The 27,457-nt window shown below is 45.0% G+C and overlaps 1 protein-coding gene across 2 annotated transcripts in view; it reads right to left on the bottom strand.

The window, feature by feature from the left end:
• The window catches only part of SPATA6L (spermatogenesis associated 6 like), a 721,724-nt gene that overhangs the window by 388,848 nt on the left and 305,419 nt on the right, over positions 1–27,457 (bottom strand). For both annotated transcript variants that reach the window (XM_069625723.1, XM_069625724.1), the window contains exon 6: positions 4,941–5,018. In XM_069625723.1, the coding sequence (XP_069481824.1) occupies positions 4,941–5,018 (78 nt within the window). The remainder of the gene's footprint in view (positions 1–4,940; positions 5,019–27,457) is intronic.

Here is a 27,457-nt window from a genome sequence, read left to right as displayed (position 1 = left end):
TGTTCCTGGGCTTGTTCGGGTGAACAAGCCCTGATCAACCAATCGTCCAGGTAGGGGTAGATGTGAATCCCCCCTCTCCTGAGACTCGCTGCCACTACCGCCATCAGTTTGGTGAAAACCCTTGGGGCGGAGGTCAGCCTGAATGGCAGAACTCAAAACTGATAATGAGAACCGCCAAACGCGAACCTCAGGTACTTTCTGTGCTTGAGATGGATTGGCACATGAAAGTAAGCATCCTGAAGGTCCAATGATACCAACCAGTCTGTAACACTTACCTTAAATCTCTGCGGGAGCGTAACGCCTTTTCAGCTGAGGACCTGTGGTCTGGGCACTAATTCTGTGTAAACAACAATTATGACAAAACCACTATTGTAATCCCCATTCACAAACAGAAAACTGTGATACAGTGTACCTTGGAATAACCCTCCCTTCTCACCTGTGCTTTTGTTTTGTGGAGCTCTCCATCCTGTATTATACAGGGGTGCGTTGGGTAGGTGACTTATTCTGGGGGGGCAATGGTGTTGAAGTCTTTTTATCTGAATAGTGTGCAAAATTCCTTTTAAGGTATCATGGGCAAGTCTCTTGGTGAAAATAGTAATTATAGATAGTTCATCAGATAAAGAATGGTCCCTACATTGGAGAGATCTCTCTTGCTAGAATTTCCTTTTATCCTTTGCAGGTTTGTGGTTCCCCAACAAGGGCTGAGGCTGTGGTAAGGCTGCAGCTATACTCGTTTTTAAAGGAAACATTAATTGTCATCAGTTCGTCGAAAAAACTGAGTAATAGCTGCCTTCAGAAAGAAGCACGTTAAGAAATACGCGAAGAAAAACCTTGCTGAGACTTCAGGTAAGGACATAAGAAACTTCTTCTTTGTTTTCTTTTTACAAGTTAATTCATTACATACCTTTGTTTTACAGGTCTTCGGATGAAACTGTGGAAAAAATACCTTCGGAAGATGCAGGAACTACTGAGGAAAACTTTAGGAATAATAAGCTGCAACCACGGACGAAGGCTTCTGAGAGAAGAAATGCTGCGGCTGCGACGGAGCTTCTGACAGAAGATGCAGAGACTTCGAATATTACTGCGGACTGAGAAAAATTCTTGGAAAACTTCGGTAAATCGTAACAGTTTTTCTGCTGTTCTGTTTATTTTGCTGAGGAACGAATATCTTTGACTCGTTTTCTTCTGTTGAGAGGTTCTGTCAGGAGATTGCTGGAAGCGTTACCTGTTGTCAGCAGAGAAGACGCGAAGCAAAAGCTTCGGCAAAGGCGGGGCTTAATTAGCTTCCTCTGCTGCAGGTGTAGAATGCACTGTGAGTTATCTATGGAATTAGCGGCGGCCATGTTGAGGATAAGGAAGGTAATGTAAGTGTAATGAGCCTATGGGTAAAATGCTAAGAGGGAGGTAAATGCCTCTTGCACCGAGCTTGAAGTTACTGTTGACCCACTGATTTATATTAGGTTTGCTGCCACCCACGTATTTCTGAATGGGATCATTATTCTTGTGCTGGGATCATCACACAGTCTTGGAGTTAGAGAGCCTGAAGGATCAGAGAAAGGGTAACCATCTTGAACTTGTCCTTCCTGAGGAACTTGTTCAATTTTCTTAATTCCAAGATGGGTCTGAATCCTCCATCCTTCCTGGGAATGAGAAAGTAGGGGGAATACCAACCCTTGTTTCTCTGTGCTATAGGTACATGTTTTATTGCACCTTTCTCTAGCAGGGTTCATATTTCCTGCACAAGGAGCACATCTGGAATTTTGACCCGGTGGATGATTTTGAGGACTTTTTTGAATGGGAAGGCAGAAACCATGGGCTACTATTTCTAGTGCCCACGCATCTGTAGTAATACCCAGTCATTCGTTCAGATGCTGAGAAATCCTGCCTCTTGTGGGTCAAGGCCTCAGAGAGGCTTGGAGGTGGCTGAAGCAGTGGCTGAGGGTAAGGATGCTGCTGCTGGGGCTGATTTAGCACCCCTCCCTCGTCCACCATGAGGGAATCATCTTTGCCCTCTTTGTCCGGCCTGTCCTCTTCCTCTACCAAATGAGGAATAGAAACAAAAAGAACAACCCCTCCAAGAAGATGAGCCTGAATAGGGTTGCTGAGGTTGTCGAATGGAGGCGCTAAGAGACTTAGATGCCGCCTTGGAGGTCTGCAGCTTTCTCCAGGCTCTCATCCACCTTGCTGCCGAACAACCTCGAGCCATCGAAGGGCATGTTGAGCAGTCTGACCTGCACATCCAGTGCAAACCCTGACTTTCTCAACCACGCACACCTGCGCAGTACGGTGCATGCAGCCATGGATCTGCTGATGCTTTCAACAGTATCCAATCCTGACTGGAGATACTCTACCATTGCCTCCTTTTACATCCTTTACTATAGCCAGGAAGCTGTCTCTTTCTTCGCCTTCCGGGATGTGATCAGCCGCCATGACAACACAGTCGCACAGGGTATAAGAAAATCTAGCCACGGAACAAGAGACATTAGTAGACTTCAAGTCCATGCTGCCTGATGCGAAGACCTTGCAAGCCCAGGAATTAACCTTGTCGTCTCTATCCGGGGGGAAAGAGGGGTAGGCAGATTGTTTACTTGAAGTAGAAGCCCAAACTACTAAACTCTCACGCGTAGGGTGTTTTGTGAGGAGTCTGGATCGCTGCTAGAGGGTCAATACTTCCTAGAGAAGTTTCTGTTCAGAGCAGGCCCAGATTCTGAAGCTTCCCAATTGGCCACAACCTTCTTCTGAAGGGCCTTATGGAACAGCAGGATTGGGTCCTTCTGGAGGTCCCTGGTCTATGATATCTGTCATGTCATCCTGCTCATGTGCCAGGAAAGCCCTACTCCAACCCATGTATTCCACGACCCTGTTCATGAGATTTCTGTAACTAGTATCTGCATGTTCTGAGGGGTCAGGCCTACCAAACTCCAGCTCTGGCGAAGTGTCAAGTCCACTAGCAAACTGGAGGGAGTCATGAAGGTCTTTTATCCTTGACTCGGGTTCAATGACCTCAGGGGTAAGTGAGTACCAAACTGCACTCCAAATGGAGAGGTTTCCTCAACTTCTGATAAATTGAGGACATGGACTTAAACATGTCTGATTTTGTCACAGCTGAATAGATTTTATCCTGAACCTGTCTAGTCTTCGATGGGATCGGAGATTCCTTCGACGGCATCGAAGACGGCTTCGAAAAAGGGGTCAATTTTTCAGGAATCACCCTCGATTTTGGAGTCGAAGCGCTAATCACTGATGGCGTCGACAAATTCACCGAAGGCCTTGCCGATTTGTGTTTTTGACGGTATCGATGACGGACTCTGTTCTCGAGTCGATACCTTCGATGCCTTCTCATCGGGTCGAGAATCTCAACGTAAGGTCGGCTTACTGCTCGACCTCAATGAAGTAGCCTTTGACTTCCCTGAGTCGTCCGAAGAAGCAATCGGGGCATGGCTATTGCGTGATTCTTTTGAGAGGGTTGAGGCCGCACTCTCAAAAATCTGCATCATTTCCACTGTAAAGGCATCCCATTTAGGTTGGGCACTTGATTACCTCGGTAGAGGAAACAGATGAGGAGAGGGAGACCTATGGCGTCTCTTCTTTGTCTTCTTAAAAGAAGAAGACGAAGACTGCCTCGATCGACTTCTCGACCGGGACTTTTGTTTTTTTCACGCCGAGTGGAGTCCTCCCCACCACCAGTTTACCTTTGCATTCCCAGAGAGCTTTTTCTGTCATGGACTGACAGGATCCGCAGTCATAAGTACGGTGGTCTGAGCCCTGACACCACAGGTAGACACAGTGAGGATCGGTTATTGACATCTTCGATCTGCAGTCATTACATTCTTAAATCCCGACTTCGGGGTAGAAGATGAAGATATTTTTCGACAGAAAAACAAAGCGTGCCGTTAACACTCGAAGCAAAAGCTTTCGGAGAAACGGAACTGAAGCCAACAGGAGCTGCTCGCGCTATTTGTACTGCTGATGACGTCGACACTCGCCGGCAACCCTCAAGGGACATCAATGCCACGACATCGAGCACAGTGCCCTCTGCCGAGAATATTTTTTTCCAAAGTAGCAAAGCTGGGAAGATATGCATATCAAAGATGAGGAATACGTGGGAGGACACAATGCATTCGAATAGTTATTTCTCGAATCCAAGTAGCACAATATATTATGTTCTGAAAAGGTGCTGCAGCAACCCTCCTTGGTCCAGTCGTTAAACCCCCCCCCCCCAAATCCTGGCAGATGACCATGGCCATTTGTATGCCCAGTATTTAGTCATGGGGAGCTCTGCCTCCTGAGGGATGATAGCCATTTTATTTTCTGCCACAGAGGACCAGCTACATTGAAGTCTGCCAGAAAACGGTGGTTCAAACAGAGGATACTCTTTGCAAAAGCCAAGCACAAAGGAAATGGGGGGAAGCTATGCCTATGCCGGGAAAGTGATAGAAGTGCCTACGCACACATAAGGCGCAGTCTACCCAGCTTCCCTCCTGTATGCCAGATTGCCTTTTCCTAAGAGCATTGTCTATCCTTCATCAAGAAACTGTGACATGAATAAACCCTGTCATACAATGTATATCCAAAAGGAAGACCATGGAGCAAGAATGTGGAACAATAGGTAGGGTAGAAAGACTGTGCACCGTGCGATTTGAGTGGAAGACATATTGCACACTCCAAGACAGAGGAAACCTAGTTTATGGAAATGAGGAGACCTGGCCCTAGCCATAAGGCTGCAATTATCGTCCTTCCACCATCTGATCCGCAGTTTAACGTAGGTATCAACCACGGACAAAAGCCTGAACGTGGTCAGTGTCAGATATAATTTGTGGCAAAAAGGTGGCCTGTTCATAGGAGTATGAAGGCCAAAGAAGAGTAAATTGCAATAGTTTTTAGTATCACAAACAAGTACACACAAAGCAATGTAAAATCTGAGCAACATATATACTTACATATGACCTTCTCCTTACATCAGTTGAAAGCTCCTTTATGGATGTTCTAGTAGCAAATTCAAGTTTTGGCGCTATCCCCTGGAGAAAAGAAATATGACAATACCATAAGAACATTAAAGAATCTACTTGTAAGACCTACTCTAGACAAAAATGATGCTGCTGTACGGAGGGTGTAGTTAAAAACAGTACAATGCCATGTTCATCATAGCTGTTGAGCAATGTCACACCCGTACATCATACTTGGTCGTTCCATGGTGGGCAATTGCTTCAGGGATGGAACAAAGCGGGGTGGGGCTCAATGAGACTCATATACCAAAATTGAAGGTTCCAACAAGTTTTACTTTTGAACAACACACAAAATGACATCAACCTAGTAAAAAATAGTAGAATGGATTTTCCTTGCACCCCAAAACAAGTAAAGTAAAGCACAGTTCCTAGTTTCGGTTCTATGCTCATTCATCCCAGAGTTTTTTGCCTAAATATTTTCGCTCATATTACCCCCCCCCAAACTCCCTTCCATTTTATTTATTCCCTAACCTCTCACCACCCCTACCCCATAATATGCCCTTACCCCCTCCCATATTTTTTGATGAGTTTATTTGGGCGGAAATATTTCAGCAAAAGAAATCTGCAGAAATAAATAGGCGATGAATGAACGTTGTACCCTAGTTTTTCAACAGTCTCAAAAGTCCAGCACTACTCCCAGAAATCTTCAGGAGGTGTGGAGTTGTGGAGGTGTGAGTTCCGTCACCGTCAGTCTGGTGGGCTTAAGTTTTCCCTGCACATTGTTTCAATTTGTAGTCTTCTTCCTCACTTTGTTGGTAGGACCACTGGAAGGAGGCTAGGAGTTAGCAAGCGTAAGCCCCAAGGCCTCCTGTTCATCTTTGAATGGTTGGCTGGGTTGGAGGGAGTTTCTCCTAGCCCTGATCTAGAACATGTCTTACTGATGCCAACTACCCCTTCTGATTACCCTCCTCGTGCCACTTCAACAATCTCATTCTTCAGGGACATGTCCCTTTCCCATCTCCTCCACAACAATACTGTCCGTTGCTCTGAACTCATGTTACGATCTAGTGGCTCGCTGACTGCTTGTCCCTCCTCCCATGCACCACACTGGCCTACGAGTTGTGTGGTCTTCCTGATGTACCCTCTTCTGCTGTCACAGCCTGACTAGTGTCACTAGCCGGGTGGGATCAATGAGACGCAAAGAACAATGTAAAGTTTAGTAGAGTTGAATTTGTATGTAACAAAAGTAAAGGTGCAGGGACTAACGGATGCCTCCTTTGTCCAGAAACTGGTAGATGATAATGGTGAACATATTATCAAAAAGGGAGAGATATGCGAGAGTCTTAGGACATTTTATGGGAGGATCAATTCCTGACTCAGGTTGATATGGACTCCTTTTTTGATAAGATTATCATGCCAAATTTGAATGAGGATCAGTCTGTGATAGTGCATAGCCCTATTATGGAGGAGAAATTGTTGCTGTTTTATAGAGAAAGAAAGACAGAGAGAGAGAGAGAGAGAGAGAGAAATAGAGAGAGAAATAGAGAGAGATAGAGAGAGATAGAGAGAGACAGAGAGAGAGAGAGAGCAATCAAGAGTTAATGAGATAAAAGGCGATTAGATTGGAAGCAAGAGCTAGATTTTTTAACAAGACAAATAAGTTTCCATTTGAGGATTAAACTATACATTTGGTACTTCAAGTCTGTTAAATCTGTCTTTATATCGAGATATTACATAAAGAATGATTATATATCGAAACTTTTATAACAAACATTTTTATATTGAATGCACTTTTCTTTTTTTTGGGGGGTCCCCCTCTCAACCCTAATTTACGACCCCTCACAACTCACCCCAAACGTTTCCTAAAAATATGTAACCCTTTATCCCACCCCTAAATGCATGCTCTATCAAATGTTTCAATATAAAATATTCGATATAAACACTGCATACCTTATATCTCTTCTGAACTCACATACCTGCTTATCGCTGGAACCTGGAATAGGGTGCCCCGAGCCCCCCTTTGTTCCCATTACCCAACTGAAGGTAAATAGACGGAATCAATGTAAGCTAAGCCAGATAGGATGAGACAGAAACATTAAACTCCCTTTACCTGATCCAATTCTCTTTATTCAATCAAGAAGAAACAACAAACCTATGCTCCAACATGTTGATTAGTGGGCATGTCCACAGTGCTTGGAAGCTGGCCTTATGGGGGTGCATACCCAAAAGGCACACCGTTAAGGTCACTGCGCATCAACAATTACAGGTATACTTAAGTATTGAAAATATACATTACAAAAGCCAAATATTCAGTAAAGCACTTTGCGTGCTTATGTACCATGACTGTCTGTATGATATGAATATGGCGTCTTTCCAATTGCCTCGCAACAATCTGTGGCATAAATAATGGAAATGACACAGTTCCTTCTTCTGACGTGAGAACAAGTATTAGTGGCTAGCAACGGGCTCTGTCTGCACACCTTTCCTAGTTCGTCTGCCTATTCTGATAGCGCACACCTCGAGTTGTAAATATCTGACTAGGGTCGTACCTATAGCTTCCTAAACCTCCACATGGCTCCCTCCACCCTAGCCCAGGTGTTCCTCATACCCACAATATTCCCTATGATCATTAATGCTAGGTGATCGCTACAGCCTGGCTCAAATCTTTAGACTAAGGGAGGGCCTAAAGGTTGACACCTTTTCTATCTCCCTTTGGATTTTCAAGCTTCTCAATATTTTGAGGGACGATTCCAGATGTTCCAACCCATTCCCTTTCTCTCAGTCCCGTTCACTCACTCTCTCCTACCTTTCTTCTCACCCCCTTCACTCCTCCCTCTCCTCGCTCTCTATCTTGAGATTCCTGACCCCTCAATCTTAGTTATCTCTTTCTCACCCTCCATCAAACTCTACAATGCTCCCCTCATCTTGCTTCCCCTCGCTCCCTCCCTGCCTTCCTCTCTCCCTCACTCTCACCCTTTGCCTTGCCTTTCTCCCTCCATGTCTTGGTCGTTTCACTCGCTTCTCTGCCCCTCTCTCTCACTCTCCCCCTCTCTCTCACTCTCCCTCTTTCCTACCAGATAGTCCCTCACACCCACTCCACAACACTCCACACTATCTAATTGGCATCACTCTCCCTCACATACAACACCTTACCTGCACTCTCTCCCAACACGGCCACATTCTCCTCAACACTCTTCTCAAACCATCCACTCTCCACCATTTGGCCTCTTGGTCCATCAGATGCTCTCCGGGCCTCATCTGAACCCCTTTCATTCAGCTTTGGCCTTTCTGAACTTTTGTCGGCCATCATACCCTGTTCTGTTCTGTCTCCTGTCTCCCATTGATCCCCCTCGTAACCTGCACTGTTGGGACAATCTTCTGCTATGCTTTTGCCAGAGGGTTGGAATTCAGTGTCATCATTCTCAGATAGTCTCATGAAGCCCGCCCCCTCCGTGGTCTCTGGCATTTGTTTCGTTTCGGCACCGGAAAGCTGCTTGGTTTTCTCCTGTTGGCCTCCCGCATTTGGTTAACCCGTCCCTTTGGCTTTGCGGGCCTTTGTGCCACTGGACTGGAGCTCAGGTATCTCACGGCTGGGATGTTTGGTAGCAGGCATTCTGCAGCAGCTGCTCAGCATCAGCAACTTCACTCCAGGCCTTGCTCTCTGCTGCTGGGTTGCTTCTGGGACTGGTAGTCCTGCAAGGAAAAGACAAGAGACCTAGCCAGAAAAAAAAATGCAGGATGGTTCTGCACTATGGACAGTAATATCAAGTGTCTTGCATGCACTGTAACATAGGGACTAGAGTCAGGGACTGGGGTCTCTCTCAACTCCCGCACACCACGTCTGGGGTAGGACAGGCTCTGGCAATGTCCTATTAGGCCCCAGGTTAAGAGGGGTCCCTGCTCCCTTCTGACAGGGCCATAACCCTGTCACAATCTCCAGAGATCTTTGTAAAACCTGTGTACATATGTTCCAATTATGACAAAGTAAGATGCGCAAATTACAATTCGACGTACAAGTCCCCACCATGAGCACACTATCGCCAACAATACACTCAAAACAACAAGCACACACAATAACGCGTGGAATATATTTAAGCATAATAGTCCGGCATCAACAGGCACTGCATACAAGCCCACTCCATGTCCAACAACAAAACACCCCAAACAATATGCTCAGGAAAGTACACTAAAAGCAAAACACTTGAGGTGACAATTTGGAACAAAAACTTAGACAGCAAGAAGCCCGCTGGATTTGTTTGATGTACACCTGCAACACTGCTTTAAACAGTGACCAGGAACTATGTCACTTTCTGTAGACCCACGTAAACAATATCAGGAGCATGTCACTCCATTCATACCTATTCAACTTGTTCCCCATTACCCTCTCCGTTTCACCTACGCTCTCCTTCAAACACATGACCTTTTTTCATATATGTAGCAAAGCTAAGATGCTATGAATCACCTTCGAAGTCAATCCTATCTTATCCCACATGGACTTTTATGTAACAGTCCAAGCTCACTCATATCGAGCATGTCTCGTGCCTTCAGTTATTAATCACAATTTATCAGCGTCCTATCATTACATCCACCGTGATTCCAATACAATGTTCTCCCCTTTTCTTTTGGACTCCTTGTTTATACCTTTTGCCATCATTTATCTTTTAAGTATATTCACAGCTATTACAGCCATCACCAGGTCGTACATCTTTTTGTGCCTCAAATTCAACTGACTCATCCCTTTAGCTCAAATTTACCTAATAGTTGGAAAATCCGTGGATGTGGCATCCACATCCACTAATTTATTCAAATATACATACGTCTAGCAACATAACATTCTATTCATTAGTAAGACCACAACAGTGCGGTGGTGCCTGTGCGCGGTGACGTCATAATGCAGACGCGTGCGTGCACGTGATGTCATCGCGCGTTAGCGTGGTGTCGTCGCGCATACGTTTTACCGCGAAATATCTACTATAAAAACACTGCACCTCTTCAGTAGGGCAGCAGAAATCCGAACGGGAAGGACATTCACTCTGACATAGCGGTAAGAACTCATCTTCTCCTTTGATCCAAGTCCAACCTTTCTATGCCATTTTTTTCAAGCATTATAATGCTTCTTTACAAGCAACTGGTCTATAAATTCTATGTACAAAACGAACATACATGTCCAGCTCTGCACTTAGGACTGTTAGCATTTTGATATATAAACATTTTTCTATAAACAAGTATCCTTAAACACTTATGTTTTTTACAGACCATATTTTGAGCTAAAGACCATGACAGACTACTTTTGATCAAACAGAATTCACCATATTGACAACATTTATTCCACAAACATGTAAGTACCTAATGTTATACACTTGTCATCGCATTGGGTTACACTGTCGTATGAAGCACTAGAATTAATGCTCCCCCTCATTTGACCTCCACTTCTTCCTTCTTCCTCTTAGGCTATAACAGTACCAACTCATCCAACAATCCTCCTGAGGAACCGCCGTAATTACACGACGGGGAAACACGTGTTGAGGAATTATATAATTTAGTTCTGCTCTATACCTTTCACACTGAGTCCAACACAGGACCCTTCTTTCAACAGCAATATTTCAACTTAAGAAAACTAATTGTACTCATACCGGAAATCGAGATCAATCAACCATTCAGGCCACAGCCAAATTTATGAATCCATTTCTGCAACCCTGACTTAGTGACAGCAACTAAGCATATTCCAAGTCTCAGCTAATCCACAACCTTCATTCTAACCTAGTGAAAGCAACTAAGGTTATCTCAAGCCTCGACCAATCTGCAACCTTTCTTTTTTGTAACGTGTACCATATTTTCAATGCCTAGTGCAAACAACTAAGGACATCAAAATCTGGAAATTGATTGGACTTTCATCGCAGTACAAGTGAATACAAATCAATCAGGAATTCATCATTGGCTTAGTGCAATCCAACTAAGGACAATACATTCCTGCATGGACAAAATACTTAATCCTGATAAGACTCAAATCTGAATAAGACTATTTTTTCATTTGTGTTCAACTGTCCACTTTTTCTTTTTCTTCCCTATTCAAGACCTGTTTGTCACATACGTGCTCATACTTTGAGACTTGAAATTTACAAATAAATTACTTCCTGCAAAACTTACTACTTGTGCCAACATATACCCTTATTTGAGAAGCGTGACATGAGGGCACTTTTTTCTTCCAACATGCATGGAATACAATTCATTACAAAAGTCATGCACGAGAGGCAGAGTACAAGCCCGCGCACCCTGGCCAACAACAATGTACTCAAAACAATATGTGCAAAGCAAGGTATTCGAAAATACATGTGCGACATACTATTCCGCACAATAGACATACACAACAGGGACTGCATACAAGACTGCACTATACGCATGTCATTACCAACAACAATAATTTTGAAACAATACATTCAGAATAACATGGACGTAATATCATTCAGCAGAATAGCCATACACAAAACAAATAAGAGAAAATCAGTGGCGAAAAACAACTTTTAAATTAGAGTTACGGTAAATTCTTATACAAATAAATATGAACTCTACAAATGTTGGGAATAACGGGGTTAAGGTGTAAACATGCAGTATAAATTAAGTATTTCCCCAAAAAAGTCGATCACACTACAAAATAGACCATAACTCCCCCACGCCACGACTTTACAACACTCACTTTCGATACTAGGATTGTTGGAGATGTATGCATGTGTCAGGTACGTTGGAGCATATGTTGTGGGACTTCAGGTTGGTGAGGTTGTTCTGGGGTGAGATTGGTCGGGTGTGTTATGAGGTGATTGAGGAGTTGCCTGTTCTGGACTTCAAAGGGGTGATATTCGGGAGTGATGAGTGTTTGGATGATCTTACTCAAAATCAGAAGAAGTGGTTGTTCCGAGGGTCAATGATCAGTAAGAAAATTGTTTTGCGAAATTGGAAATCTGTATTGACTTTGAATATTGAGACATGGTTGACTGAAATACGAGACTTGGCAGAAATAGAGAGGATGCTTTACAGACGAGAAGGGAAAATGGGTTTATTTGAGAAAATCTGGGGTACATTTCTTCAGTTATACTAGACTTGGTGTAGTACGTGTGTAAGTGGGGGAGTGGGAGGGTAATTGGGAGATGTTATGGATTCAGTTGGGGGCTATGATATGATTTATATCTCGCAATGTACATAGTTGTTTTGTAAAATGTTTTCATTGTTTCGGGAATTTTACTGTTTCACGGAGTATATTTTAATGTTTGTAATTTGATGTTCTGTAAATAAAAGTTTCACTTTCGATACTAGGTAGCACACATTCTGGCTATAGTTAAAATGAGTATAATGAAATGGTATCCAGTCATTTTTTCAAAAACATAGTTTCAAATAAGTTAAGGTTTAATACTGGCTGTGCCCAGTGGGCATAGCCAGCAGCCTTTGTCTATGCCCCGGGCACAACAGAGCCACCTGATGTGCCCTATGGGTTTGGCTTGCAACGATGACCAGAAGTATCTGGGTCTCAGTGCTGGTGTTCTAGCGGACTGAGCTGCTGTTCTTATGAGGTGAGTATGTTCCTTTCCCACCTCCAAGGCAGCTTGGCAGACTGATGTTTGTCTCTGAAAAGCTGGCAGTCCTCAAGAGTGCTCACATTGCACATACCCGTCCTTAGCTCCCTGGTGCCTCTGCCGGCTGCTGGTAGGGGTCTTCTGTAGCGTATCATAATACATGGCTTTTACTGGCATTACCCCTGAGAGATGTCGTGTTGGCTGCTTGAAGGTCTAGGCAACTTGAATTCAACTGGTAAAGACTGAGCAGGATTTGTCCCTGCTTTCAGTAAGCAGGATGGGTTGGGAAAAGAGAGTGGATCTGGGGAACCCCCCTGTACACTGCTTCTAGGTAGCACTATACACAGAAGGTGTGTATCCCTGATCCACAAAGCATTCTCTACCGTTTGTTCCAAAGGAGAGCTATCTCAAGAGGCTCTGTCATAGCCAAATAAGAAGTTCTAGTGACATAATCATCAAGAAATCATATACAATGTCAAACGTCACAATGAGTAAGATTATATATTCCGTAAGCCTCCTGTAGAGAATACTGCAGACATGAAGGTGATAAAGAAAATGATAACTCGAAAATGTAGCTAACCTCCTCTGGAGACCAGTTGGACCAATTGGAGTCATCTGCAAAAGCGAGCCAATGCATTTGAAGTTCACCCCCATTTGACCGGGAATGCATTTATGGAAGAGCATAATTTATCTCTATGCGATAAATACAAACTAAGCAATAGTGGAGCAAGAATACAAGCCGGCCTCAACCCTAGTGAAGTGTCATTGGGGCAGACAGAAAACCACCGGCACTTAATCTAATTCTGATGTTTGTATCTTTATGGAAGTGGGCAACTAACTGGAACAAGGTTTCTGGTAACCCCCAAGTTTGTAATTTAACCCACAACCTGCTATATACTACCCTGTCAAAAGTGCGTGTCATGTCTAAACTAGCAATGAAAATGGACGGCGCTGCCTTTGGCATCTTGGCCAATGTGTGTAAATGTGCCAGAATTGTCCCATTTAAGGTTGTGCCCAAACTTTTCTGAAAGCCAATTTGGTATTTGGAAAGTAGATTGAGCTTTGAAACTGTACTGTCCAGCTCTCTCAATAACAGGGATACACATACCTTACTGGGAGTATGCAGAATGGCTATTGGATGATAATTAAAGGGGTCCGTTCCATCTCCCTTTTTAAAAATCGGAATGATGTTTGAAAGATGCCAGGAGGATGGAAGCTTCTCTTTATCTACCACTTCCATAAACAATATATGTTATATAGTCGACTAAAGTTCTGAATTGTATTTTAGCATTATTGGGCCAGATTGTTTGGACCTCGGGCTTTCCAGAGATTCATATTAATGATCTCCTCATCTATATTTTCAATCGAAAACACTTGTGTATCCAATCAGTTCGTTAGTTACTGCCCTTAACACGAGTTATCTCGCTCGTAGATTTAGCAGTAAAGGTTTCCCTATAATGGGCTACCCAGGGTGACTCTGGTATAGGTTCTTTAGGATCTTATTGGTGAGTTCCCAAAATCTGGAGGATTTATTGCCCATTAATGCTAAAAGCATTCTTCGACTGTCCGCGGCGGGTAATTCGTCTTTCAACCTTTGGGTCAAGTTTGTATAGGACTGGTACACCCTTTTCTTCTCCTTGGTAAAAACAGGGGAATAGATGTTGTACAGTTTGGCCAAGTATTTAAGTATTTGATCCTAGACCTTTTCTGTTTCTTGGCCACAGCAATCTTTTGGTTATAAATATGAAGTGTGTGTCTATATGCAGGGGTCTTTTTTCCATAAGTCTGGAGAGAATATTTAAAACAATCTCACTGTAACCATCTATTTCAGATTTAGAATGAAGGCTTAAGATATCTTTACCCTTAAGGACAATCTCCAAGATACCAGTGAATTTTTCCATACGTCTGAGGTACCATTTTACTTTAATTCCCCCCTAATCAACAGCGAGGAGAGCCAATGACGGTTCATACGCATTGTAAAGGATGTCTGAAGGACAGCTTTTAAGTTGAAAAAAGAGAGTAGCATGGTCCCTTAAGCCAATAAAGTCCATACCTAGATCGGAACAACTCAACAAAAGATTTTTAGATAAGAATGCATGATCTATTCAGGAAGATGGCCTTCCCCTTTTCCATGTCACTACCTTAGATGGCTGAGAGTCAACAATGGGTACAAGTAATGATAGATCATAAGATGCCATAAAATGGGCCCATGAAGCGGCTCTCTTTTTAGATGTTACATTCGAAACAGATGGATCATATAACAAAAATTCGTTGGACTCTAATAAAAAATCTGCATATTAAGAATTAAGGTCCCTGCAACCAAAAGCACCCACCAGGAAAGAAGCTACCACTTTGTTTTTCCAGTTTGGGTGGTCAATTCTGGGCTGCAGGCAAGCCGAGTCAGAGGCACTGGAGGCTGCTCACTGGGCAACTGACCAACTTCTTGCCCAAGGGTCCTGATCATAGCCACCACAAATGTCTGCTTGTATCTGTGGGACATCTCTCCACCTCATTTCTAGGTAGCTTTTGTCAGCCCCTTCTTGACACTTGCTAAGTGCTCATTCCTCCTCTCACCTCACACACCCTGTAGGCAGGGGGTACATGTCTCCCTCTTTGCTATGCGTTCACCCTTTGGCCTTCCTTAGATGCGTCTTAATTCTTAACTCCCCTCTCCAACCACTTTTCCTCGGTGCTTTCCTTCAGCACCTCCTTCCTCCCATATCTTTTCACCTCTCCCACAGCTCCTCTGCACACCATCTTCTCCTTTTACCCCCTTGTATGCTCCTCCTTTCACCACCAGGGAGAAGTGTTATTGCCATCCTTTGGGCAGATGACGTAGGCTTCTCCAACCACTGCTTTCCTCCAAATGTTAGGGGTGGTGGTTTTTCAAAGTGTCACTTAGCCATGGTTTGAATCTGTCAAAACTTGACCTTGCTAAAGATCCTTCCTGGAGAATCATTAAGATGAATGCTCTAACACCTAACACCCTGACAGGATAATTGGATAAAGAAAACATAAACATCACAATCACAAAATGAGTGGTTTGGCTCAGAGCAAAAAGTCAGCTTAACCAAAAATGCTAAATTAGGACCTCCTTTTCAAAACAAATGGTTTTAAGAAGAAAACTAAGTACAAGATCAAGCCTTGAGGTTATTAAAGAATATTTAGACTCACGGACTGGCTTGAGCCGGTTGGTTCCTACATACTTCATTTTAGAATGCACACGACTAGCATGAACTGTAAAAGAAATTATATATAAAAAAAACAGCTATTTAAACAAATTCAAGGTACGAGAATGGGTGTGACTTTCACCCCAGACATTTCGAATTTGTATGTGGATAATTTTGAAGAAAGCCATATCTATCCGGAAACAAATCCATTTAAACATCCCTTCATGCGATGGCAGAGATTCATCCATGATAAAGGAATTATCTGGAAAGGGACTGCACAGGAATTAGGATCTTTGCATGAATGGCTAAATGGTCAAGATGTGAATCTCAGGTTCATCATGAACTTTGATGAAATGTCCATACCTTTTCTTGATATTAGGTTGATTAAGAACGAAAATGAAGGCACAGAGACTTCATTGTACAGAAAAACCCACAGACAAAATACTCTAACACAATTGACCAGTATTCATCCAAGAAAGCAAAACCTCCCACATGGACAGTTCCTACGAATAAAAAACTATAAAACACAAGAAGTAGAAAGGACTGAGACGAGGAGGAATAGAGGTAGCTATTATGAAGATCCAAACCAAAAAACTGTGACGAGGAAGAGGTGCGAATCTACAGAGATCACTCAGAGGAACCTGCATGAACAGTCTAGTCTCCAGCTACATACCTTACCAGATGACAACATTAAAGTTGACAACGGACTCACCCGAGTGTCAGATCCTCCCTGGAGGAACCAAGAGCGTGGCAGACTCTCACTGCGGAGAATAGCAGGGGGAGACTGGGATGCTGCAAGGCGAGAAGCACTCTGTCCAAGGGACAGGCCAAGAGAACTGAAAGGCTGGCTGGGGAGAGCGCCGGTGGCACAGTACTGCAGGACCACACGGTCCGGCTGGGAGAGAATGACCAAACAGGGTCAGAAGTCACAGAGCCGCTGTGGCAAGTCGAGAAGAGCCCCAAATAGTGCTGGCAAGCTAAAGAGAGGCATGAAATTAAATGAAATTATGTTTTATTGGGGAAGACCGTGACTGACAGGAGGGCTGCAGTCAAGACACTAAAGGTATTTGGGTGGCTGAGCCTATAGTTGGGGGTTCCCGGAAGGTACCAGGAACCCTAAAGTAAACAGTGCATGGAAAGAGGACACAAGAGGAAAACCCCTATGGGACATTAAGGGAAACATTACCAAGACACTATAACAAGGAGAATAGGGTCTGGGACTCTTACAGAAAAAGTACATATCACGCAACAAGGATACCTAATCGTATTCATGACAGTACCTGGAGGGAAGGCGGCCCAGGGCTGTCAAATAAGAAAGGAGAAGGTTAAGAAAACAGAGTCATTCCGTGAAGAGAACTGTGAGATTGATACATAGGAACGCAGTACTTGGCAACGGAGTAAGCAAAGTGTGTGTTTGAGTCACAGTGTCCGGTAGAAGGGAACCAGGTCTGCAAACCAGGGTCAGGGACCCACCACAGTTTGGAAAAGCATCCAAACCACTCTTCCTCGTGCCAGTGCATGTTAGAAGGGAAACAGATCTGCCAACCAGGGTCTTGGACCCACACAGACAGAAGAGGTCTGAAAAAGGCTGGTTGGGGAAGGGAGACATTCCCCCACCAATTGTTGAACTGTGTTATAACCCTGAGCAAGGCTGGGGAACGAACACATTCCCCCAGCAGTTGATGAACTGTACCAGACTCCTGAGGAAGGCTGGGGAAGAGAGACATTCCCGCAGCTCTTGAGACTGTACTTTGAGAACTTTCAAACCCAAGAACTGCCTTTCTGTCCAGGGGCAGGGAGTCATCCCTCTGGACTAGGAAGGAACGAGTTACTTACCTGTAATTCCTGTTCTCCAGCATGGGTCTTGCATGGATTCACATGTTCATGAATATTCCCTGTCATTAGGCTGGAGAGTGGAGACCATGTGACCCATAATTGAAGAACACTGTCTATTCATTAGCAACAGCCACAGATAGAACACTTACCTCACTCCTCACACATATTCCCAGACACGATACATCGCACAAGGCCAACTACAGAGAAACCACACTGGCTCATGGCCTAGGAATGAGGGATGGTATGTTTTTTAATTGAAAGGAAAACAGTCCATGGACCTCTTTCCCCCTGCTCCTGTCAAGCGCATGTCTTGACGAACTGTCAGTTGTCCAAGGTTGATCAGCAGAAAGCCAACCAATCAAAACCACCCATGCTAGGCCGCCCAGTGCATGTTGTGCCGACCAATAATGTATTATAGAAATTAGAGGTGGTGTTAGGAGGAGCCATCAGATTGTGATTATCCAATTACAAGTTTAACCCTTATATAACAAATATATAGTTATCTGTACTAATCAATCCCTTCACCTCATAGGGTTTGGTAAATAAGATTGTAGTATGACATCAGTTATGACGTTTGTTCAACTTATAAACTGTTGTTTTTTATGGGAGCTTTGAAGGCAACAACTTTTATTTGCTTGCATGCTGTCCCTGCCTTATTTGGATGTCGATAAAGCTGGTTTTTGCCTTTCACTTTGTCTACTTGCGTTATTTGGTTCCGGCCTTTCGGACTCCTGATCCTCTGTGTAAATTTGAGGTTTTCCCAGGCCATCAGAACAGATTGTAACAGAGGTGATGGTTCGTTGGAGTCCTCGGATTGTCGAGGGCTCCAACCCGTACGTGGCCCGAAGGCTATGGAGGTGACCTGTGGAGAGTGGAGTTTCACGCGTGAACAGAGAGAGGTTGTTACTGTTTGACTGTTAATAACTGATAATGCAACTGCCAATTACAGTTAATAGACTCTTCAAAAGTACACACTAACCTGGGCAGTCAGCAGATTCCAGTGGAAAAACCAAATGTTGAAAGGAAAGATCTCCCGGACAATCTTTCCCCTCCCTCATCGAAGAATAAGGTAACCAGCGAGAGAGAGAAGGCACGACTCCCAGGGAAACCCTCTGGGGGGAAAAAACCCTGTATTGCCGTGGACACCGGACTTCGGACCAGGTCTTGAGATTGGTCGCTGCCCTCTGAAGTATGAAAGGCTTGATGTCGGTGAAGAATTCTCTAAGGAGGAGAGACAGAACAGGTAAGTATTTTCTACAAAGAAGGCTGAGAGAGAAAAATATGGGGCGGTGGAAACTAGCACTTACTCCCTGGTCTGAGATGATAATAGCTAAAATGCGTGCATAGAACCTAATTCCCGGGAGTAAACATGTCTGTGTCCAGAAATACTAGAAAGAAAACGGATTTACGAGTAGAGAGAGAAATTAGGGTCCGAAGGCAGTAAAAAGGTAACAGACGGGAAGCTAACGGAAATCTGAAAAAAAAGGGGGACTCACTTTCCAGTGACAGGCGGGTAAATTACAGCTCACTACTCGGTAGATGAAAAGAATAGAAACACTTGATGATACGAAGGAAGAGAATGGGAACTGCTTTTGAAATTCGGCAAGGGGAGAGTTCAGTAGAGAGTATGGGGCATCTGCATGAACAGTAGCGATGCATTTGCTTGCTGTCCTTCCTTCCGTATATGAAGTCACGTGACTAGCCAATAACGTCCCTTGCAAACGTGAATCAACAGTACTGCTGTCCTCAGCACAGTCAAGGTGATCGTCGGCCATGTTGGGTGTACACTTCAATGTTGCCCCACATAGCCGTCTGCGCTGCCACAATGACCAGTGCCGGAAAAGTGTAACAGAGGTCGTCAGAAGCCCCCTTGGAGAAAATTCCTGTACGGTCATCGCAGGAAGCCCCGTAAGGCAACGGGCAGCTGGCTCTTAGGGGAGACTCGGTACCGAAGACCCTCAACAGATCCACGGATGTAAGTATTGACATAGACATGGCAAAGTGAGGGGAATGGATTGTTTTTATATATTGGGGAATTGTGATGAAGTTTAAAGATATTGAAGATGAAAATATAGCTTCTGGGATTGCCCAGGAAAGATCACTTGGTACACCTTATTAAGGGGTAGTAATAAAGAGAAAGATAACCTCACCACAGTTGAGAAGATGGCCATAATTGATTTATTTGTGTACTAGTTGCTAATGCCAGCCTCATGTTTTAAGGCAGTTTAGATGTTGTGAATAGGTAACTTTTTGTGTGTATTGGTGTATATTGTGGAGGACGTGAAGTTGTGGTGTGGATCGAGGGGTGTGGTCTGGTGTGGGAGCAGCACAGTGGGGCTACTCGGGTGAGTGGTGGTTGTGGTGTCACTCAGAAGATTTGGAGAGAATAGCGAGGAGGGGCTGCTCGAAGCGAGTGTAGTTTGTGGTATTGTTTTGGAGTATTGGGTGACGCAGAGGTGTGCTCTCGCAGAGAGACGCATAAATATTAAGTGCATGGAAAGTATTGTTGGGGAAGGGTGTAAAAGGGAGGTAAGGTGAGATAGAATTGAAACAAAAGATCTTGTAAGCATTGGTAAGTCAAACTGTGACATATTATCATGGGAGACAATCCAATTATCCACCCGTGCAAAGCATTATCCCGGTATAAGGACAAAATAACTAAGTACCACACCCAGTGCGTGCGGCACACTGCAGGTAAAATGTTTATGCCCTAGCCACAAGAAGGCACTCACTCCAAGTCAGTACTGCAAAACGTGTGCACATATTTACATGTTGTTTATAAGGGGAAACAGTTGCAGAATCGATTAGCCATTCTGGAATTGTGGAAAATGTATGGGGAAGAGGTAGATGAGCCACCCTTAAAAGAATGGATGCTTAATCCGCAGGTTTGTAGCACCCACAGCTCCTCCTCCTGCTCCTCCCTCTCCTCCTCCCTCTAGAGCAGCGATCCACCCTTAGAAGAGCAGGGACTATATCGATTACGAGCGTTATTAGTGGCAGGGTATACTAATCCCATATATGCGCCTCCCGCATACAGTAGTGAAGACCTCATAAGCAGTAAGAAGATAATTAAATGGAGACCAATCTCTACACGCGTGGAATAGGACGAGTGCCGCGATTTACAGGAAAAATTGACAGAAGTGGAGGAAGAGGTCCATAAAAACGCGAGACAAGCAGGGTAACAGAGATAGGCCGTGATCATGCCGAATGTATGGGTAAGAGGGTAGATCATGCTCAAATTAGATGGAAAGGGCATGGACAATTTTAAAGGAGGAGAAAGGGAAGTTAGAGAAAAGCAAGAGAAAGAAGAAGACAGAGAGAGAAGGAAAGGATGAAGAACAAGAAAGAGAAGAAGCAAGCAGCAGTCAGGGAAAGGGAGAAGAGACGAGAAGGAGACAGAAAATGGGAAAGACAGAGATGCAGAAAGAGAAAGACAAAAGGAGGAAGAGAGGGACAGAGAAAGACGATGAGAAATAGAAAGAAGCAGAGAAAGACAGAGAAAAGAAGTCAACAATATTATCAGGGGATGTACGCTCCAAGATACAGGGAGACCAAAGACAAAAGCGAGAGAGAAAGATAAAGAGAGAGAGAAAGAGAGAGAGAGAAAGAGAGAGAGAGAAAGAGAAAGAGAAGACAAGAAGGGATGCGAGAAATGGGTGAGGAGACGGAGAAGAACATACAATTCTTAAACTAACGTACTAGGCCAACAATGTGTCAGATGGTGAAAGTGCATGACGGAGAGTGAGGTGATAAGGGGGGGGAGAAGGAGAAGAACAGACAGAAACAAACAACTACAGTACTAGGCCTGGCAAACTAAGCCTAGTGCATTCTAGGTAATGTAGGTGCACAGACAGGAAGTGAAACGTAGGGGGAAGGTAACAAGTGCATCCTGTCCAGCAGGGCCGTGGGTTAAGTGCAGCGAGGTTACCCTTCTCATGGAGCGAATTCCAGAAGTGCAGTAGTGGTGAGCAGAGTGCCGAGGCCTGGGGCAAGTGCGAGGACTGGCGGGGAACCTGAGACCTGTGTGGCTCTGGAGGTGCACCAGTCAGCAAACACAGTGGATTTATGGAGAGAGGGAGGAGGGAAGTAGGCGTGAATAGAGAGGAGGTTAGAGAGAAATTATAAGTTACTCACCCTAGTGACCAAAGTACTCTTAGTCCATAGTCCCCTTTCCTCCATACTGCAAGGGCATCCCTTCCAAGGGACGGGAGACAGAACCCTTTTCACCAGAAAAAAAACTTCTTGCACTTTAAATTTAGAGGTGTGCGGGGGTGTGGCCCACGGAGCTTGCGCTGCCCTGAGTTTGGCCATTGGACAAGGGAGACTGGATGTGCTCCCTGGATCTGAAGGATGCGTACCTACACATCCCGATTTGGCAGCCCCATCGTTCTTTCCTACGGTTCAGGATCATGGGCTACCATTTTCAATACAAGGTCCTTATTTTTGGCCTCAACTTGGCCCCCATAGTCTTTACCGGGCTCATGAATGCGGTGGCAGCTCTCCTTAGAGTGCAGGGCCTCCACATCTACCCGTACCTCGACGACTGGCTCGTCAGCGCTACATCTCCGGAAGTGGTTCACCACTCATCCCATGACCTTGTGAACACACTGCACGATCTGGGCTTCTCGCTCAATCTCAAGAAGTCGCTGCTGCTGCCTACGCAGACTCTGACATTCTTGGGACTCATCTGGGACATGCGCTCCAAGGAGGTATTTCCGTCAGAGGACAAGGTCTCGGCCATCAAGAAGGCCACCACCCACTTCCTCAGCAGAGAAGCGACCTCAGCATGGTGGTACCAACATCTCCTAGGTCTACTGGCAGCGGTCCTATTAGCCGTCCCGCACACAAGACTAAGGATGAGGAGGATCCAGCTGCACTTCCCGGCCTCATAGAACCAAAGGCGGGGCTCTCAATCGGAGATTATCAACGTTCCTCCGTCTCTCCACCCGGATCTAACTTGGTGGTCCCGAGACTGCAACCTACGGACAGGGAAGCCCCTCCGGCCGACCACTCAGCAGGCCACCATCACCACGGATTCCTTGCTCAAGGGCTGGGGAGCCCCCCTGGACTATCTCTCGGTCCATGGCACCTGGACTCGACAGGAGCAGGAATGCCACATCAACTGGCTAGAGCTGAACGCCATCTGGTTAGCGCTCAGGGCCTTCCTGCCTCTTCTCAGGGGCAAGGCTGTCCTCATCCAGATGGAAAACTCGACCGGCATGTACTCTGTCAACAAACAGGGAGGTACCAGATCCCCTCCTCTGTGCAGACTGGCAATCAGCATGTGGCAGTGGGCCTTGGCAAACGACATCTACCTCACGGCAGTCCACCTCCCGGGGGAAGCCAACCTGGAAGCGGACTATACAGAGGGTCTTGACCTTGATCCTTGCAGCCACGGGGAGCCAATATGTCTAAATGTGGTCTGAATTTTGTGAATATTAGAATGTCTTATTAGTATTTTCTATGTGAATAAAAATTGTATTTTGTGGAAATAATTGCAAATGTGTTAGTGCTGACTAGCTGAAGCAGTAGCGTGTGACATAAAGGCCTTGATCATTGTCTTTTCATATACGGGGTTGGAAACCTGTACAGGAGCAGAAGGGATGGTAGTGGTAGCATGATGGGGACTAGAAAAGGGTCTTTGCAAGGTGGAGGGAGGAACATATTTGAGGAAGTGATGAGTGGTACATATAGAATGAGTTTCATCGGTATACTACACTTTGAAGACAGAGAAGATGATGAAGAGAATGAAAGTGACGATAGTATGTTTGAAGATTAAGACCAAGAGGCACGCAGCGAGAAGGCGCACAAGCTGCTTCTACAAGCATGCTTGTATGCTGACCCTGCTTTATTTGGATGCATGATGTAATAAGTGATGTCATCAAGGATGTCATCTGTGATGTCATCATTGTGGCTATACGCTGCACAACAGGGAGCATATAGTTAAGGTGAGCTTGCTCGAAAATGTGATTGCTCAATTTTAGGGGTTTTGTTGCATTAAATCTGATCACCTTAGCTCTCTCTTAACCAAGGTTTTTTCACTGAATATATTATATAGTGTGGCAGTCGCCGCACTATAGTAAAGTTGAGTATCAAGTTCCATATGAAACCCGCAAACTGAAGTGATAATATCTTTTGACTTGATGACAGATTTGGCTGATATTTTGCACACAAAACGTTTGTCACAGCCCATGAATGAAAAGAAAGCAAAATAAACACTATTTTTGGCCTACTCCAATTCATTTCCCCATAGAGAAGAAGTCCAAATATCTGCGCAGCACACTGCAAAAACCGGTGGACAAAATTGGACCAAGTACGAAACAAATTGGGTTTTCCAGGAGGGATTCGGGGTTATTCTGTGCAGTAGTTCTTAAAATATTTGCTGTGGAAGGCAATGGTGCCTTCTTCCAAAATTATAGCTATATCTCCCATGGTGTTTTGCAGCAGAGAGCCTTATCGGAAATGAAAAAGCCGTCTTTTTTTTTTCGATGCAATATTGTTTTCTGAAATAACCATAGTTAGCCGAAAACGAAAAGTGGAAAAAATTGCTATTTGGAGGAGGGAAAAGGATGAAAACGCATGAGACTTGAGGTGCGAAGGGGGAAAGAGGACACCATATGAAATTAGGGCTGAGGTCCAAGTTCAGAGCTCTGACGTTATCGCATAACTGGGGTTAAAATAGGAAACAGGATCTGGAATCAAAGTGCGTCACATGAATAACCAGGGATATTTTAAGAATAACTACGGTATTTTATGAATAACCAGACTTATTTATAATACATTACTATTATCAGGGTTATACTAACTGTGGTTATGGGGGAACGCTTTAAAAAAAATGTAAAAAAATGTAAATAGTTACACAAATGTTATTAATACAAAAAAGTGTACTGTTACAGTTACAGTGAGGTGGGTGTTATGGCTGTGGCCAAATACTATGGCTATTGGGTTACGTTACGGAACTGAATGGTGCAATATGGAAAGTGGACACTGGCAAAGGCCATGGCTAGTGGGCCACAACAAAACCTAGTGGTGTTGCCACAGCCAATGGCCATGGCTTGTGGGCCCATTTAGAAAACCTATTGGAGCAATATATAGAGTGGCCATGGCCAAAAGGATATGACTGGTGGGACTAGAAGAAAGCTGTTGGGGCAAAATGTAAAGGGGCCATGGCCAAAAGGCCCGGGCCAATGGTCATAGGCATAGGCCATGGCTAGTGAGCAGGAAAGAAAGATAGGGTTTTAAAAGCTACAGTGGGCACACGGCTGAATGCTCAGTGGTGCGAGAAACCAAAGGGTGTCTCACCTGCTAGTCACAAGGGATTTCTCTCTCAGGTAGCCAGGGCACGAGCATCGCCTTTGGATACAGACCCTGGGGTGGACCAGTGCAGGCGGATCACCTGGGCGAGGAGTCTTCACAGGGTGAGGCGACAGATGGTGAGACGCAGTATTCCCCCATTTCCTGTACACCTGACCGATTGTATTTTATAGGATTCTCAATGTCCCAACTCCCCCCACCTTTCTACACAAACACTGGGCCGAGGAAGAGGGTGACAGAGTAAAGAGGCTAACCCTTACATATCTCATTTGACATGTCCCTCTAATTGGGTCAGGCAAAGTCAGGCATCTGACTTCAAGTGCATACATCTGACACCAATTAGCTCTCCTCACACGGATAAAAGGCAGAGCATAGAGACACACTCGGACCAAGGTGGAACACAACCACGAGCCGAACTTCCGGGGCGAACCTACTGGAGCAGAGCATTGGACCGAAGGATGAGAACCAAGGGTAGAGAACCCCAGGAGTACCCTGCAGGAGGTTGTTGCGTCCAAAAGGTTGTGAAAGACATGTGGAAAAAGCCAGGCACCAGACAAGAAGATTGCATTGTGTTTCGAGGATGCCAAGGACCCCCGCTGCGTGAACAGCAGACTTGGGGAGGCGAGGCCAAGCCTGTGGTATTAGCCTTGATTCGTAAATTAAGAACTGCAAAAGACAAGAAAGAAGCGCACACAGCTGGGGAGTTGGCAAGCAACATGAAAGACTGGTGTGTGCTAAAGAAAGATTGAAGTGGCAACAGTATATAGCACAATTGAAGGCTGCATGCGTGTGGAATAGACACGAAGAAAGGCAGACCTGTGATGCACTTTCAATTCCTGATGGCTGTAAAACCTCGAACTACGTTTTGGACTGCCTTTGTTTTGAGAACCTAAGCCAGAGTGCGTAATCCTGATTACGGGGACCACCTTACTCCGTGCTGTCTAACGTGGGGAGGAGAGCTGACTCAGCCACACTTATTCTTTATATTCTGACACTGATTTTCCTTTGCATACATATTCTCCTTTACACACTTTTTGTACAAGAGATAAGGCAGGCATTAGGTTTTGTTATCATAGGCCATTTTGTTTTGATGGACGCCACTAGGACTGTTTGTCACGCTCACCTGATTCCCACGGAGGCGCAGGTCTGGCTTCGAGTGCTGATGCTTCTTCAATGGTGAAGCGCAGGACTCTGAAGATGGACTCACTGGCTCGCAGGAATATTCCCCTGGAAGGATGAGTTCTCCATCCTGCTTCTGATGCAGGGGCGCGTTGAAACCCAGTTACTTCACTGGATTGAGGTTTAATGGGAGTTCAAGTAAGCTTGACTATTCAGGTAAGGCGCTGTAAGAGTTCTGTAGCAAGTTCAAAAGTTCAAGCTTAATAATAATGTTCATTGTCTTTTTGCAGCAAGCGCTAACGCTTATGTCTTTTTCCCCTTAGGGGCCGGGGTTCGGAATGCCGGAGATATGGCGCCGACCCGAAGTGAAACGTGCAGTTCCAGTAAATGAGAGGTAAGTTCTGGATGAGCGTTCGGGTAATGTCTTTGCATTCGCTCATTCAATGTCTTTGTCTTTTTTCCCCATAGGGGCCGGGGTCCGAAATGCCAGGAAGCGGCAGGACCCGAAATGAAATGGGAATGACCCAACAGGTAAGTCACAGAAGGAAACTGAGCTTTTCCTATTCCCTTCCTTCTCTCACCTTGTGTTCTTGTCTTTTTCTCTCTAGGCTCTGGGAAGTGGCTGCGGATCTGGATGATCGCTGCTGAAGATGGAGGTGCCCAGGAAAGGTGAGTGAAATGCAGCGCTGCAGCGATCGAAGCGAAATGCTTTTAAAATGATGTCTTCCCTTTCAGGATTGTCGGTGTGATGTCTCCGTGATGCAGCTTTAGCAGGTAAGGTCTTCTTTCTCTCCAATTCTCTCTTAGCAGGTGACCCAGGATGCTGACAGGCGTGGCTGAAGTCCAGATGCAGGAGCTGACACGGTGAGCGTCCAGCTGCGAGGAGCAGAACAACGCGAAGCGTGAGTTGCTGATCGGGCGTGGTTTAAATAGCTTTGGAAGAAGTTCCAGGTATGTATCCTTCCACCGATCAGGTATGTATCCTTCCCCGACCACACCCAGGGGAAAGTAGTCCCACAGGTAAAGTAGTTCCATTCAGGCCTCAAGAGGGCCTGGATGTAGCAGCATGGTCTGCATCAGGTAAGTGCACATTAAAACACTTGAACACATGTCTAGCTTTATGAGGCTGGCGCCTAAGGCGCCAGGACTGTGTCCAAAGGGCCCCAGCTTGGGCCCACTGGCACTTCCCTGGGGGAAATGATGCCTGCCTCTGGGGTTGCTGGGTCGGACCTGGCTCCTTGGAGGTAGGCATCATGACACTGTTTTATTTATCATTTGATGGTAGCAACCACTCCCATCCTAACTATAAGGCAAAGTATACGTTTTTCCAACCCCAGAAACGTTTATAAAAGGTTTTACAAATTGTAACTTGTGTGTTAGTGTCATACGTGTGATACCATGCCTCCCCTACATAGGTCAGTGACGAAAGCCCTGCTAGTGGGCCCAAAAGACATGCAAATGGCAACGGCCTTTGGCCCTGGCCACCTAGTGGGTCCAAAAGAAACAT

The sequence above is a fragment of the Ambystoma mexicanum genome, chromosome 6p, assembly GCF_040938575.1.
Source record: "Ambystoma mexicanum isolate Mex_15411 chromosome 6p, UKY_AmexF1_1, whole genome shotgun sequence".
In the NCBI taxonomy this organism is placed as follows: Eukaryota; Metazoa; Chordata; class Amphibia; order Caudata; family Ambystomatidae; genus Ambystoma; species Ambystoma mexicanum.
This window is presented reverse-complemented; position numbering and strand designations above follow the sequence as displayed.